This window comes from Marmota monax, unplaced genomic scaffold (genome assembly GCF_021218885.2).
Source record: "Marmota monax isolate L192 unplaced genomic scaffold, Marmota_monax_Labrador192_F-V1.1 WCK01_AAM20220418_F8-fsc00148, whole genome shotgun sequence".
NCBI classification, from domain to species: Eukaryota; Metazoa; Chordata; class Mammalia; order Rodentia; family Sciuridae; genus Marmota; species Marmota monax.
This window is the reverse complement of record NW_026693034.1, coordinates 4,246,331-4,263,267: the sequence shown is the minus strand read 5'-3', so window position 1 is coordinate 4,263,267 and position 16,937 is coordinate 4,246,331. Positions and strand designations below refer to the sequence as shown.

General features: G+C 46.2%; 1 protein-coding gene across 7 annotated transcripts in view; it reads right to left on the bottom strand.

Moving 5' to 3' along the window:
• Window positions 1-666: 666 nt before the first annotated feature.
• Wipi2 (WD repeat domain, phosphoinositide interacting 2) overlaps window positions 667-16,937 on the bottom strand; it is a 38,528-nt gene continuing 22,257 nt past the window's right edge. For 4 of the 7 annotated variants that reach the window (XM_046453738.2, XM_046453740.2, XM_058582459.1 and 1 more), the window contains 9 exons: window positions 16,256-16,352; window positions 15,730-15,827; window positions 15,217-15,309; window positions 10,069-10,139; window positions 7,749-7,856; window positions 6,521-6,685; window positions 5,634-5,741; window positions 4,522-4,679; window positions 667-3,612 (listed from right to left, as the gene is read on the bottom strand). In XM_046453738.2, coding sequence (XP_046309694.1) covers window positions 3,500-3,612; window positions 4,522-4,679; window positions 5,634-5,741; window positions 6,521-6,685; window positions 7,749-7,856; window positions 10,069-10,139; window positions 15,217-15,309; window positions 15,730-15,827; window positions 16,256-16,352 — 1,011 coding nt within the window. In that variant the 3' untranslated portion in view covers window positions 667-3,499. The remainder of the gene's footprint in view (window positions 3,613-4,521; window positions 4,680-5,633; window positions 5,742-6,520; window positions 6,686-7,748; window positions 7,857-10,068; window positions 10,140-15,216; window positions 15,310-15,729; window positions 15,828-16,255; window positions 16,353-16,937) is intronic. The other 3 variants (XM_046453739.2, XM_046453741.2, XM_046453743.2) reach the window with 2 other exon arrangements.

Below are 16,937 nucleotides of genomic sequence, written 5' to 3'. Positions count from 1 at the left end.
AACACGTTCTCTACTTCCGCCCTACGTGGCCTCCTTGAGTGTGAGGACAGCACACTTGTAAAATAACCATCTGATTATCTGGCCAGTGTCAGGACAAATTTGAAGCAAGTGATTTGGTCTTTCCTGCATGCAGAAGGCAGGATCTAAGAGTTAAGGCAGGGGCTAGACAAAACAAACACGTATCTTTATGCCAACACCATTATGAAAACCATGAGTGGCAATGGGAACCGGTAAGGAACACATTTCCCATCCCCAATAGTCCCATTTTCTTGTGTTGGGCCATGACCAAAAGCATTTCAGCTTCTTCCACGTGGGCCACTGCTGGCTGTGGGGAGGAGATGAGGATGTGGAGGTCCCCAACACCCCTCCCTGGCAGGCAGTGGCAGCCATGCAGTTCCTGGGCCCTAGGGGCAGGGCCGGTCTGCTCTAGGTGGTAGCTCCAGCCCAAATTGTGCTTTGCAAGACTCAGTGGTGTCTCCCAAGTCACTGTCCCCCAGACCACCCATGCTGTCTGCTCTTTATTCTTGGTCTGAAGGAGCAGGGAAGGCAGGCACCCAGGCTGCCCACAAAGTCACCAACAAGAACTGTCTCCTTCCCACCTCCTCCCATGAAGCTCGAAAAGCCAGAAAGTGGAGCTGAACAAAAAACATGCGTTTCACTTCCAAAGATGTTTCAGTTTGAGCATTTATTGGGCGCCAGGCATCGGCCAGGCACCATGCTGGGCGCCTGCAGGACACGCAGTCACATGATACCTCACAACAACCCTGTGAGGTAGGGGTCGTTCCTACATACAGTCCAGCCCCAGGGCTCAGCGCTCTCTGCCTCTGGCATTGCTAGGAAGGTGGCAGGATTGCGACTGAACCCAGTTCTTCCTGACTCCAGGTTCAATCCGACTCTTGGTTCCATTATTTTAGAAAATACAAAATATTTGGTCCCAATCTATGCGAATCCATGAAGTAAGTTTCTGGGTTTTGTTTCCAGTACCCACCCCTGTAATCTTTTCTGAAGTTTGGGAAGATATTTAAAAATTAACACACTTGTGTGTGGTTCAGAGTCCAGTTGAGTCTGAGTGTTCTGAGGGTCAGAGCCCCTCACAGCTTGGCTCCTGGTGTGGTCGTGAGAGCTCCACTGATGACCTCCTCACTCCCATTTCCTCCTCTCCCCACCCCTTCTATCAGGCCCACCCAAGGCCTACAGAGACTTGGGGACTTCGTTTCATGACGGAGAAAAAGGGGCTCATGGAAATGAGGCAAAGGAAAATCGGAGGGCGGACAAGTCTCTCCCAGCAGTCAGCAGAAGATGTGAATCCTTTTTGTTCTGGAGAACCCCAGTCCTCCCTCTCTGGGGTGCACAGGCCAGATCCAACCCAGGCAGGCAAAGTGTTCTGTGCTCTGGGAAGAAAAGCACCTGCCAGCCCTGGTGGGGGTCAGGGGTCCCAGAACAGTGGAGCCAACTGAGGCCAAGATGGAAGTCCATTCCCAGCCTCTCCTAGGACTACCAATCCTAAAGAAAGGTGAAAGAAACCAGGTAAAACAGACTGCAGGTTCCCAATCCCTACGAGCATAAAAGTCAATAGCAGGCACCAAATAATGGTGACATAGAGCCCAAAAGGCAGTTCTTTTTGGTTCCAGGAAACCCAGCTTAGGTTTCCAAATCAATCCTACATACCTTTGACAATATCTTCCCATGAGCACTCACCCTGGCCTGTGTGCCTGCCTCTAAGGGACAGAACCAATGGCTTGTCCTGGAGAGACCTTGAGAAACCCTCCAGGTGACCACGAGACTGGGTGCAGGGAAAGCCTGTCCTGCTAAGGCCCTTCCACGCACTCATGACACCAGGCTGCACAGCTGGGAGTCCCATTTTGTCAAGGGTCCAGGATAGACGGGCAAGGATTTTAAGGAAAAGTTCACCACATGCCCAACTCTCACCTCTTAATAAAATCACACTCTGTGTGGCTGACCAACCAGCTCCCCCAGAGATTTCTGCTGCAGCCAGAACTGGCTCCGGGACACTGGCATTTAGGATTTCCTCAGAGCTACCCACTCTGTAAACAACTCCAGGAACACCAGGGGTGCTTGCCTTGAGTGGGTCAACGTGGCTGGCAGTTCCTGCCACGTTGTTCACCTAGCACCACCATGGCTCGACCGCCTCAAGATGGTGCCTCTGGTCCCTGCTGTCCTAAGACCTGGGCAGCTCCACAGGCTGGTGATGCAGTATTTCTGTGCTTTTACCTACATCCTTAATGCTCCTCACTCCACAGGCCCTAAAACCATATTCCGTGCCGCCGACTCCACTTAAGTGCCCTCAAAATTTTAACTGCTCTGGGCCTCTGTTTAGAATGCAGAGTTTGAGGTATCTGAGGTTGTTTTAATTCTGTAAAAATGAAAAGGGAGGCTAGGCAAATGCTGCAGCTCGTGACCACAGCCTCTTACCACTCTGCTGAACGACTGCTGTGAAGGACTGAAACAGAAAAGGCACACGTCATCCTGGGCAAGGAGTGTCCACAGCCACTGCCTCCTGCCTCTAACGCACTTCTTTGAGGGGAAGACCCCTCTGACAATGAAGCCCAAATACAAGGACAACCAAATACCCACTGCATTTTATGTTTGTGCTTTCTTGGGCATGAGCAGCTACAAACTCTCCTTAAAAAAAAAAAAAAAAAAAAAAAAGTCACAGTTATTTGACAGGAGTAAAGGAGGAGAAGAGAGAATTTAATGACACATCTGAACTCACTTCCCGTGGCTCCAGGCAGCCCAGGCATGCTGTCAGGTCCACCTGCTGTCAGGAAGGAAGGTTTTAACAGAGAGAACCTCTCTCTCCTCCAGTATTCACAGAGAGAACAAGGTCAGAAACAAAGTCCACCATGGAGGAAATCCCAGAATGATCCAATTTGGAAAAAATTTAATTAATAAAATAAAGTGGAGGGAAATGGTCTAGGTGGGGCTGCAGGGCTAGAGGATTCCTGTCCAAGGCTGATGTTGGCCAGCACCCCAGTGGACCCCAGGTGGGCAGCACTAGGACCTGTCTCGGCAGGAGCAGCCTTGACAACCAGAACCATTCTGCAGACGTCACGCCTTCCTCGCTTGCCACGCCCATCGCTATGCACAGACAGTAAACACCAGACAACTGCAGTTTGTTATAAAGTGGCTTCTAGCTCTCCTACGCCGGGCTTGGCACATCATGCATGCAAAGCAAGGAGACTTCGAGGGCTTCACCAAACAGTTAATTTTGGCAAAAAAAGAAAAGAAAAAAAAAAAAAAAAAAAAGAAACCAAAAAGCTAAAATTCATAAGCAGGATTAAAAGCCACTGAAGTGAAAACAGTGTATTTTCCCAACAGTTTGGAGTTAGACTATCACTACAACCACCCCGCCCTTTGTTTTTTTAAAAAGTCTCTGCCATCCTCCCTCAATTCAGGTCAAAGTTCATAGCAGCAATGCATAAAGTCCTCTGTAAAGCCTGTGTTCTCTGCTCCTAGGGTCAGAATTCACAGGTCAAGTTCAGTCAGTCCGAAGAATCATGGGAGGATGCTCACTGTCTTCATCCAGGCGCAGAGCACTGGCTTCGTCCTCAAGACATGCTCCACCCACGGCACCTAGGTCGTCTGAGTAGGCTGCAAAGAGACAAGGAGGTCCAACTCAGTGGGTAGGGACAAACTACAGACCCCACTGAAACCAACCAGAGACTGAGCTTTGGAAACTTTGCCATGTATCTGAAGTACAGCCCACTCCGAGAACTTCTGAATCTTAACTGCTTTTTTGAAGCTTTAGGCAGCTCAAAGATAAAGCTGCTTATTTTCCAAAATTCATCAATGTCCAAATAAGGCCTGCAAAGTGAGAGCTTCCAGAACAGCTGCAGATTTTCTCTACTGAATGGAGAGCAAAAATGATTCTCACACTGGTTACACAAGATGTTCAAAAACAACACCGAGAGACATTCAGCGTTTTATGTAACTGAAAGGACATTCCAAGGGGTTACGGTGAGCACGTACGACCTCATGTGTGAACGAAGCCCCAGGTCTCCCACTTGAGTCCCCTTGGACTTCGAGGAAGTCAGCTCATACCGAGAGAAAGGGTCTTGCCAGTGACCTCAGCTGTCTGTGTACTGACTGACCAGCTGCTGCAGCCAGGGGGAGCCTTAAATATGGCCTGACAGTGTCCTTCCCATCTCTGCCCTTACAGGCCACTGATGCAAAGGAGTCCATGTGAAATCTGCCAAGTGATCACTCAGGTGGGACAAGGATCCAGGACAAACACCTGGCAGTGCTCTCCTGAGGGGCTGCAAACTGGGGCACGACACATGTGCACCCAGAGTCACCTGGGCTCTGCTAGTTATTTTCTTTGCAAAAATGAAGAAAATAAATTCAATCTTGCTAGGACCTGGGAACACCAGTACACAAAAACTCGCCTAGCAAGAAACAAGCCTTCCTTTTCCAGGTGGCAAGCAGGAAGCGGGCAACGCTGGTGAAAGCACAGTGTGCAAGAACCAACCCCTGCCCCCAAGGAACCACCGCACAAATTACCTTCTAGGTTTGCGTCCTGCCCCTTACCAAGTCTTGTTGGAGACGAGGGCACGTAGGCACCTTTTGCGGCTGCTGCGCCATACGTCTGAGTTACTAAGGGGCAGTCGTGGGAGGCAGAGTCTACAATTTCGCTGGTCGTCTCCATGCTGCCATCCAGCCTGGAGAAAAGGGAACGACCAGGACAAACTCAACGCTTCCAAGATGGACGAGTGCGGTCACAGCACAGCTGGGCCTGAGGCGCCAGACCTGTAGCGAGGGGGCAGCAGGCCACTCCCTAGATGGAGCACCACGCATTCCTGATGCCATGGCGATTTTGAATACCCCCGCCCCACGCTGGTGGATGTTTTACTGGATTTTTATATGGGGCGAGCATATTTAACTTTTAAGCCAGATGATCATCAACAGAATTCACGTTAAAAAAAATAATTTCTGCTAGGCACGGTGGGACACGCCTGTCATCCCAGGCTGAGGAAGGAGGATTTCAAATTTGAAGCCAGCCAGGGCAATTTAGCAAGACCGTGTCTCAAAATAAATAAACAAAACAAAACAAAACAACAAAACAAAACAAAAACAAAACAAAACAAAACAAAAAAAAGGGGGGGGGATGGGGATGTAGCTCAGAAGTGGAGTGCCCCTGGTTCAATCCTAAATACCTCCCCCTGCCTCCACATCCCACTTCTACCTGTCTGTAAATGTGTTACAATAACATTATTAGGACACTCCCCCAAAGGAAAACAGGAAATCAAACTGCACTCTCTCCCAGTTAATGGAGACAGGGCCCGTAGGCATCCCATAGCAGATGCTAGGCATTTGGGACCCCATGTTGTGGCCTTTCTTGCTTTTCAGACACAAAGTCCCCACACCCTTAGGAGAGGCCTAGATGTCCGGTTTGCAAGCAAATGCAGCCGCACCCCAGCAGGAGGTGCCCCAACCAGCAGCCATGACTCCCTACCCTGGAGCAAAATCAGTTTAACCCGGGAACAGGAGCACCTCAGCGGGCAGCACAACCCAACATGCTGGAATCTGTATTTCACGCCACTGGACTGGAGGAAACGTACAAACCTACTTGCCACTAGGGAGAGGTAGGCAGTGGCAGGTTGGAGCAGCCTCACCTGTGCTGTCGCATCAGGGCGCACTCGCCACCTTCCTGGGGGTCCAGGTTGTACATATACAAGTAGCCGTCAGAAGCTCCCACCAACAACCGAGGAATCTTCTGAATTCTAGTGAGAATAAAAATCAGTCCAATTCTAGGAGCATGATTCTCACAAAACACATCTCCAATTAGCTGCCTGCCCACCACATAGCACAGACCAAGCCTCCTGCACTTGAGCTGGCCCCTACGCAGAAGAGGACCAAGACCATGCTGTCTTCCTGGGACTCAGCATGGCAGGGTCAAGCATGGCCTGAGGGTGAATGTGTAAAGAATCCAAGAAACAGCAGAACAGGATCAGGCCCTGGTTTCTGATTGTTAAGGGTGATGTTTTCTGAGAGCTTTAGAGACTATGCTAGTCTGATAACAAGGATGGAAAATAATGTTTAAAAGATTCACAGAGCTGTAGTCTGCTCCTGCTGAATTTTCTAAACAAGCCTTCCCATGAAGCCATGCTGCGGACAGTCCCAACATAACTCAGGAGAGTGTGCTTGAAGCTGTGCTCTGAAGCCACATGACACCTCCCACTGTGACGCTGCTGTTTTTATGATCCCAAAGGCCTGAGCACCAGCAAATCCCTTCAGCATGACGTAATCAACACTAAACACTCAACGAAGATGGAAAAGAAGAAATGTTTTTGGAACAGGAACCTCAGAGAAAGCCATTCAAGTTGTGTGTCTGCATCAGAGTAGTCTGTGGCTATTCCCTCTGTGCAGCTCCTGATGAAACCAAACCAAACAAAGGGCCACACGCCACCTCTGCAGCTAGTAATGAGCACTGGGACACAGCACCCTGTTGGGATGCACACACAGGCAGAGGGCTAGGGAGGCAGTGCCCATCCCCACTCACGTGGCTAATGAGCAGATGTTCTTATGGCCACAGAATGGCAGGCGGACGGTGGCAAAGGCTCTGCCCTGGTTGAACATTTCTGTCACTTGAGAGGGCAGGTAGCTGGTGGATGCCATGAGCACCTTCCCAAAGTAGCCAGTCCAGGTGGTGGGCTCCTCTGGAGGCCTGGAAGGAAACAGCACTAGACACGTGAGGCTGGTTCTGAGTTGGCCATGTCCCACTCACACACACAGCCTGAAACCAGAATGAGAAATCCTCCACTCTTCACAAAAGGGCTGTGGACAACAAACTACGGCCCAGGCCTGGGGACCCTGAGGAGTGTCCTCAGGGGGGGTCAGGGGCTGCTCAGTCAAGCAGGAGCAGCCACGTTATCTAATCAGGACCCCATTCTGGATCCTTGTAGCAGGAATGTACAGAAACCTTCAGTGTGAACCTCAAGTCACTTTCTTGTAGCCCATTTGGTGGCTGTTCATCTTGTGTGTTTTCAAGGTGTCTTAAGTACTCCTGTGACTCAGTCATAGTCCAGTAAACACTGCCACGAGTGGGGTTTATCCCCCCCAGTGCTGGAATTGACCAGCAACGCTGGGAATTAAGACAGGGTCTTGCTAAGTTGCCAAGGTTGGCCTCGGACTTGTGATCCTCTTGCCTCAGCTTCCCCAGTCACCAGATTACAGGCGTGTAGACTAAACAAACAAAAACCCCTTCATGCACATTCACCACATCAACAGAATTTAAGCCAACTGCTATAAAGATGGAAACCACCCCCTCGCCTCCTGACCTCTGGGTATGTTAGAGACATGGTGGTCATCCCAGAGGCAGTCTAATTCTAGCTGCTTTTGTCTACAAGGGTGTAGAGAGGGGACACAGGTACTTATCAGGAGACACCCATCTGGATCCTCGGTCTGACCTCACTCTCCTGTGTGTTTTCCACATAATAATATCAGTGGGACAGGGACAACTTTTTGTACTGCTGGGCCTGGACTTAGGCTGGCTGTGGTGTGGACTGGAAGATGCTGCCAAAAGCAGGATGGTTCTGTGCTACTCTCATCCAGTCAACAAGTGGGGACAGAGTGTTTTATATTTTTTAAAAAACAAATGAGGGATCTGGGGGTGTAAGTCCGTGGCAGAGCGTGTGCTTAGCGGGCACGAGCCCAGGGTTTCATCCTCAGCACTGCCCTCCCAAAAAAACACTCGGAAGAGAAAAAGAAATGTTATTTATGCGACTCACTTTTCTTTCACAGTCTCGAGTTTGAAGATGTGCACTGTCTCAGTGTTGCTGGATGCAGAGAGGAACATGCCGTCCATGCTGAAGGCCAACGAGCAGATGCTCACACACCTGGGGAGACAGCAAGCACGTGAGAGGTGGCAACACGGGGGCAAGCCCGTGTCTCCAGGCGTTCCTAACTGAGGGATGGAGCAAAGCCCCCATCATGGGCACACTGAGGTCACTGATGCCTTTTTATTTCTCTCCAGCAATTTTTCAAAACTTTGAAGGAAAAATGTAGCCAGCAAGAAAACATTCTTTAATACATCCTTCAACAGTCCATCTTCTTTGTGAATACAAACAATGAAGGGAATCAGGATTGTATTAAACATTTTTAGCTGAATTAGGATAAATCCGTAACACTGAAGTTAGTAAAAGAAAACGCAATTTAAAATTAAGATTTTTAACACTCCAGCAAAAATGAAATAAAATAAAATCTCAAAACATTAAATAAAAAATAGGAATTTTCTCATAACATTAGAAATAAAGTTTCTGTTACCCCTGAATAATTTTAAGGGGTGGATTTTCTACAATTCTTCACATTCATGGAGTGCTTACAACGTAACTGGCATCATACTTAAGCTCTGGGGGGTGAACAAAGCAGAAATGGTCTCTACCTACAGGGCTGGCAAGGTACAGCAGTGCAGCTGCTCATGTAAGGGGCAAAGAAAGGCCACCTTGAGGGAGGGGGACCCCAGCTCAGATCCAAGAGTTCACAAGTCAGCCGTTACAGGGAGCAGCACGTGCAAGACCCCCAACCCCTGGAAGAGAGAGATTTGCTCCACTGAGAACCTAAACATGCAGCAAGGCTGGAAAAGGGGAATGTGAGGGACAGTGAGAGAAAGGTAAGGGAGGATGGGGGGCGAGATCCTGGAAGGCCCGTGGGCTCCATGAGTGTGCTGAATGCTCCAGGAGCAGTGAAGGTTTTAGGTGAATGGTGGCTGTATTATATTCACATCAGCAGCCAAACCCGGAGTGAATGGGGTCTAGGTGATGTGAACCAGGGGTGGGATCATTTGGGGGAAGGAAAGACTCAGGGGGAGGAGTGATAGGCAGGAGCTGTCTGGAAGCGTGAGATGGGAGGGAGGAGGAAAGTCAAGAGTCTCTGGCTGGGCCCTGGGGATCATCTGGACCATTTACCATGACAAGGAATTTGAGGAATGTGAGCAGACAGGCACATTCTGGCCTGCTGCCTGAGGTGCAGGGGAAACAGGTCCATTTCAGGAGAGGCTGGGCTCCATGTCCAGACTTGGGCTCAGCAGCACACGATGGCAAAGCTTAGGGAGGGGGTGGGGTTTATAGCATGGGTGGGAAAAAGCTCCACCAGAAACTAGACATAGGGAAATGAGGCAGGATCACACAGAGAAACACCTAGAAAGGTGTGATATGAGGAAGACTAAGGGAAATGAGGAGTAGACAACCAAGGAAGTAGTTCCTAGCACTGGAATTTGGGCTTTGCCTTTCAAAAGGGGAACAGTGAGTCTGTTCCATGGGTGGGGGCATTCTGAGGAGAGGGAAGTGACTGCAGACTACCCAGGTCCCCAGAGACATGCGGCCTGGAGTGCAGTCAGGAACTACTGAACACTCTCTTCGAAAACATGGCTCCTGGTTACTGGGAAGCCCTGGGGAGGCTGATACCATTTACCACATTCCCACCAGAGAGGGAGAAGTGGGGACCCAGGGGCCAAGTAATGCTGCCAAAACCAGCTGCGGCAATGGCCAAATGACCTGAGTAGGATGCTAGGCTCCCACAGGTGGAGAGGCGCATCTGCTTCTAAAGCAGCTACAGGGAGGGAGCACCAAGTGCATGGCCTGGTGAGACAGCCAAGGGACTCCAAACACAGTGACTCAGGGGTTTTAGAAGAGCCAAGGCCACCTGCTGTGGGGAAGACGAGCTGGGCATGAGGGCTCTGAAGGCTGAGAACACGTGCTCAGTAGGTGAGGCTGCTGTCCGGCACCTTGGAACAGGATGGGTGGCCACAGGCCCCAGGCCCTTCCTGGTCATGCGAGTTTTTCCAAGCCCTCAGGCTCTCTGGTTCTCATTCTCCATTAGGTGGGATCATAGACACACGGAAACGTAGTCTGCTTCCACAATAATGTTCTTTACGGTCCACGAGGAGACTGACCTCCATATCTGAACTGCTGATCCAGGTGGGTAGAAAATTCTTCCATATTTAACTGGAATTTCTCTGATGTTTAAGTTTACACCTGTTTGGTCAATGATGATAGAAACTGAAATCCAATGAAACCTCCAGAGTTGACTTGGAGGATTTATATATTTTACCTTTTAACTCCTCTCCGGAACTCAAAGAGTTTTTGTCCCTCTGGAATGGAAAACACCCTAATCACGGTCCCCTGGGATAGGGAAAGAAAAACAGAAAAAAGAATTTTAGCTGGGTTAAAAATAGTCTTTTTCTATTTCTTACACACCAGACTACAAGTGAACCTTGTGGTCCATTTTCAGCAACAGCTCTGTGTGGGCCAGGAGGGAGCCTTGATGCCCTCTCCACTGCACCCGAGTTCCCAGGGGGCCTATACACACCACTGTCACATTTTCTGCTATAAGCATATCAGAAATTCTCCTGTTTTATTTCTCATCACACATTTCCTACTTTATTACTATTATATACACTAATAACCCTGAAGCCAAACATGGAGTATTAATACTCATTTAAAGTTTGAACTATTAGAAATAAAACCCTAGAGCCAGGGCTTGCACGTGGGGAAGCACTGCTTAAATCCAAGGGCTGATGAGGGTCCAGCACCCAATGAGCAACTTTCCTGCCACTCTGAATTACAGATCAAAACAACTCATTAGCTGGAAACCTTATTTAATTTCCTTAAAAGGAAAAGCCCAGATTTAGAAAATGGTAAGACTTACATTAAAACTCTTCCCAAGAATACAAAAAAACAAAACAAAACAAAAAACCCAAATATTGGTGAGCTACAGCATTTCTCTGCTTCAAAATGAAATATGTAAATAGTTGTGAGAACAGTGGAAAGAGAGCCAAGGAAAGAGGAAAAAGCAGGTGGCTACTGAACCAATGCTATAGAGTGATGGCATGAAATGGTGTAAAGAGAAACACTGCTGGGACAGAACAGAAGCCTTCACACAGGTGGCACTTCAAATTTGTGGGGTAGGAAGAATTATTCACCCTCCCATCTCATATCAGACAAATTTTAGAAGCTTCAGATTGTTCAATACGATAATTGTTAAGGATATCTCACATGCTCATGAACGGTTTAAAAAAAAATCTGCAGGTGTTTACATAACTTCTGGTCCATCTACTCAAGGGGATGCCATGCCACCATCAGCACTCAGGTAACAGGTTCATTTGAGAAAAGGTTACTTAACATATGCATTCACTCTAGATGCAAGGATACCAGCTGGGTTTGTAATTCTTGAAAATTAGAGGGATAAAATGGTTTATGCACACGTATACAAAAATAATAAAGGCAAAGCCTTTGTCCTTTTGTCCATCACACCCTAAACTTTTGAGGTGTGTGTGTATATATGTTTGTATTAGGAACTAACTGAGCTACTTCACAAAACCTTTCATTTATTTATTTATTTTATTTGTAGATGGACACAATATCTCGTTTTTTTTTCTATGTGGTGCTGAGGATTGAACCCGGTGCCTCACACATGTGAGGCAAGCACTGAACCACTGAGCTACAACCCCAGCCCCATGAACCCTTTTTACTTTTTTTTTGAGACAGGGTCTCACTAAGTTGCTGAGCTGGTCTTTAACTTATCATCCTCCTGCCTCAGTCTCCTTTGTGGATGGGATTGGAGGCACACACCACTGGTCACACTTAATTTTTGATGGCATATCTGGCTGTTATAATAGTGACAAGGTGTTGAGACCATGAAATAGAAAGTTCCTTGAAAGCAAGATTAAGTCACATGTCTCTGGAACATAGGAGGGTTGGGAAGGCCTAGTTGTTCTTGGCCCACAGACAAGAGGAATCTGTCTAATCACAAACAAAGCCTTTGTTTTACATTTATGTGTGTGTGTATGTGTGTGTGTATGTGTGTGGTGTTATTCTATTTTCACTAGTCTTGAAATTCTAAACTATTATAAGATTCCGGCTGATCAATGGATAACAATTTCATTTTTACACTCCCAAGGGAGAAGAAAGAGACAGTGATGTTGGGACAGCCTTGCAAAATTTTAGAAGCAAAATCAGGAGTAAAAGCTCAACCTCTCCTCTGCTCAGCTGGTCAACCCCTGGACACATTACTTAACTTCTGTGAGCCCTTGGTATAAAATGAGAAATATTTACCTTGCTGAAGTGAGGGGATCAAACAGGAAATGAATTAATTAAAAAAAAAAAAATCCATGAGAAGTTTGAGGAGAAAGAATTCAGAAGAGAAAATGTCTTGTTTCTGAACTGCTGCTCAGAGAGACAGGAGAGCAAATTCATCTCTACGAGGCAGACAGGAGGACAAGCATTGAGGCAAAGAGGAACAACAAAGGGACAAGAGGCAGCAGGGTAAACCAGAAAGAGAATGAGGAGGTGGAATTAGAGGGGCTGAAGGCCCCAGCTGGCCACTATGACCTATGCACAGATGGGCTTTAGAAAGGCCACACCTGTTGTCGTTAGTCCTGCTCAAAATAAAACTATTTCTTAACCATACTTGTCTGTCCCCCCTGCAGCAGCCAGGGCTACTGGGTCTCATACATGTTGATAAAATTAACAAAAATGGACTCGACTGGTGGCTCTTGAATTAAGGTTTGTTAATTTGCAGCATGGTGATGTGGACCAGGAAGAGATCCACCATGGGGAGTCTTACTTGGGTCAGGCTGTGTTCTGATCACTACTGACTTGCTGGCTCATGGGACTGATGTGCAACAAGCATCTTTGGTTACAGACTCTAACCCACCTACCAGCTGTGCAAAGGCTTTGGAGGAATGGTGTGGCTATAAACTTTGCTGCTGAAGACAAGGGAATTCTCATGACATTTTCTACATGAATATAGAAAGTCTCTGATCTGATTCTTGTGAGAAGGACAGTTTTGTTTTGGGAGGGGGGACTGGGGATTGAGCCCAGGGGTGCTTTACCACTGAGCTACATTCCCAGCCCTTTTTATTTTGAGAAAGGGTATCCCTAAGTTGCTTAAGGCCTTGCTAAGTTGCTGAGGCTAGCCTCAAACTTGTGAACCTCCTGTCTCAGCCTCCCAAGTCACTGTGATTAAAGGAGTGCACCACTGTGCCTGACATGAGACAAGATGGTTTTGAAGGCAGTACATGTGCTCACAAGTGCACTCTTCAGGAATGTCTGAATCTTGTCTTAGAGCTCATAATGGATTGGAAATACAGATTTTGATCACAAAGCAACATTAGTCATGAGCTCTTGTGAGGCAATCACTGGCTTTATCTCTTTAGAGTAGAACTGGGGAGGGTATAAATGATGGGGTAAAATCCTTTCTAGAAATTTATTTCCCAGCTCCATAGAGATGTATTAGATACACTCTATCATCTAGTAATGAACTGTGGACTAAAAAACATAAGTGCTGTATAGAACCAGCCATTCCTATTAAACTAACCTACCTACCTTTACTGTGTTTGTCATTAGTCTGATGAGACAGGTCTTTGAATCTGATTACAAAGCATCTGTGAATACATTTTGGTTGGAATTGTATTCATTCAATAAAGTATTTATTCAGTGCTAAGTGTACTAGACCCTGTTGCAAAGTCCCAGCAGGCAACAGGGTTAAGCCCCAGTAAAAATCCATATTGAACATGTCTTAAATGAACTTTGAAAGTCAAATAAATTACATGCTCACTTAAAAAAAAAAAAAAAAAGGGCAGCCAGGAATGGTGGCATATCCCACAGTCCCAGCTACTGGAGATGCTGAGGCAGGAGAATCACTTGAATCTAGGAGATGGAGGCCAGCCTGGCCCACAAAGTGAGAATTCATCTCAAAAGAAAGAAAAAACAAAATTAAACAATCCCAGTGCCTCCTGACCCAGTTAACCCAAAACAGTAACAAACCCCCCACCAAACTCCAAAAGTCTATATCCTTATAACCCAGCAATATTACTGGAATCATTTTTTGGGGGTACAGGGGATTGAACTCAGGGGCACTTGACCACTGAGCCATAACCCCAGCCCTATTTTGTATTTTATTAGAAACAGGATCTTGCTGAGTTACTTAGCGCTTTGCCGTTGCTGAGGCTGGCTTTGAACTCTTTGATCTTCCTGCCTCAGCCTCGCAAACTGCTGTATTATAGGCGTGCACCCTGCACCTGATTATTACTGGAATCTTTTAATATTAAAAATACACATAAAAGGGGCTGGGGCTGTAGCTCAGTGGTAGAGCACTTGCCTAGCATGTGTGAGGCACTGGGTTTGATTCTCAGCACCACATATAAATAAATAAATTAAAAGTCCACCAACAACTTAAAAAAAAAGAGAGATGCTAATGGATTATATTACAAAAATACGCATAAAAGATTATACATGACTTGAGGCTAAGGTCGTGGCTCAGTGATAGACCACTTGCCTAGCATGTGAGATGCACAGGGTTCGATCAACACCACATATAAACACATAAAGATCCATTGACAAGTAAATATATAATATATACATACAAAATACATGATTTAAATATACTACTACTTATAATAGCAACATATTAGAAACAATGTCCCCCAAAGGGTGATGTTTAAGTAAATCACAATCAAATACTGTACAGCCACTAAAAGTGTTTGAAATGCATTCAGATCAACCAGATAACAGAATTGTGTCTGATTTTTTATACTTTTCATTATTTTCCAAGTTCTCTATCATAGGATATATTAGTTGCTTAATTTGAAGATCCTGGGATAAGCATCTTCATGGCACATTATTTTCTACCACAAATGTGTTAACACTCTTGTCAGACAGTGGCAGAGGGTTAAGGTTTGAATCTTAAATGTGTTCCAAAGGCCATGTGTTGAAGGCTTGGTCACCAGCTAATGGTGGTGGTGGGAGATGGTGAAACCTTAGAAGGTGGGGCCTAGTGTGAGGAAGTTAGAACACTGGGGATCTTAAAGGGGACACAGTGACCCTGGCCCCATCTTCTCTCTGCTTCCTGGCCTCCAGGAAGGGAGCAGTTATTCTCTGCCACAGGTTCTGTTACAGGCTTCCTGCCATGATGTTCTGCCAACACCTCAGCCAAGAACAGACTGAAACCTCTGAAATTCCTTTCCTCTTCGTAAGTTATTTATCTCAGATATTTTGTCACAGTGATAGAAAGTTGCCTAACACTGTGTGTGTCACTTACTTCGCAGAAGCACACTGACAGCTGACTATGGGTTTGTTAGTACCTTGTTTCTCTGTGAGTTGGTTGATATGAAGAAATGTTTGAAAACTGGCTGTGTGAAAATAACTGAAGGCCTACTGAGCCTTCAAGCTGGTTTTCTACCTGCTGCAGCAGACATACCTTCTCAGAAGCCGTAGCAAGTTTGGTTCCACTTGCGTCAAAAGCCAGTGCTGCTAAAGGGCTGTCATGAGCTGGGATCATATTTGCAGCTCTCTGAAAAGGGGAAACCAATTAAACTTGACTGCCATGTGCCAAGAGCCCCTGCCCCTGTGCTATCACTTAGCCATCAGGCAGAAATGCCAATGGCTATCACCAAACCACCATTATGGTCAACACAAATACCAAGTCCCCTTGACTATCTGGGGATGGGACCTACAGAAACACTGCTCAGACTTTCACGAAACAGAATAATTCATCCACAAGTTCCTTACATTCCTTCAGACACGCACACTGCCAGGAGCTCAGCACCTGTGAGAGCACAGGGGCAGGTTTAATAAATCCTGCTTTAACACGAGGGTAGAGAGTGAAGACTGCTGCTGTGCTGATGGGGTCCGGAGGCCGCACATGCCAGGGCAAGCACGTTTAGGAAAAGACACATTTTAAGGGGTTATCCAAGCACAAAAGGAACCTCACCAAGTTAATGGTGTCGAAGACCTGAACCTCTCCGATGGTTGCACTCCCTGGATATGCCAAGTAGCAATTGTCGTTGTTTATTGACAGTGCACACAAGCCTGTGAGTAATGCAGATAACAAATGCAGGTCAAACCTGAGAGTTCCTTCTTGGTTGTCAGATATAATTTAGCATTTACTTAACATTAGACTTGGCATTTTAGAAATAAAAATTAGTTCTGATAAACCTAATGGATCTTTTAAAAGTTCTATACCCCCACGCCACCATCTTGATACCAGTATTATATACAGATTAAAGGACATTGGTTGAAAATGATCAGTAACCTCAGAATTGAAAGTTAATCAAACCAATGAGCTTATACAGTCACAAGACTGTATAATGTAGCCTGGTTTAAGATGGATACTTTTTAAACCTGTCCCATCTGTGCAACCTATAAAGAGAAAAAAAAAAATCTGCCTCATGAACATTAAACTATCTTTTAAAGGCAAAATGAGAAAAATAGGATTCTCTCCTCACAAAGCAATTTACCTGCAGGGTTTGGGGGGGTCTCCCTGATAGTGTGCAGAACCTTCATGTCCCGAATGTTGTGTATATAGAGAGACTCTTCCAGGCACACGATGAGCCTCTAGAAAAACCAGAGAAAACCAAATGTGAAGAAACACCCAGAACCCATTTAACTGACTCTTCAACTAAGATGCTCTCAATTCCTTCTAGAACACTATGTAGACTGAGGCCTGAAGCTCAGAGAATACAGCTGGCTTTCTACCACCAGTCAGGTGGTGCCCAGAGGCAACTTTCTGGGAATCCTAATGAAGGTGATTTGGTTTAGGATCACAAACTGATGAACTACAGCTAAGTGAAGCGAGCTTTAGAGAGATTTGGCAAAGGCATTGCTTTAAAAAAACAATTCTGAATGAGGCATGGGAAAGACAAAAAAAAAAGCCTAAAGACTTTTAAAAAATATAAATTTCATTCAAGGTGAAGGTAACATTTTTATGTCTTCAGTTAAAAAATGTTCAAGATATTGATATAATATCTAACATCTATATATATATAATATATAATTTCCTAGTTTAACCAATTTTTGTCAGTTAATTATTTTATCCAGTCACATGTCAAAATCTAGCTACTAGTTATGAAGCGTACTCTGTAACTGGCTGCTGAGTCAGCTTTCCCTGCAGAGCACACAGGCTGCTGTAAACGAAAAATG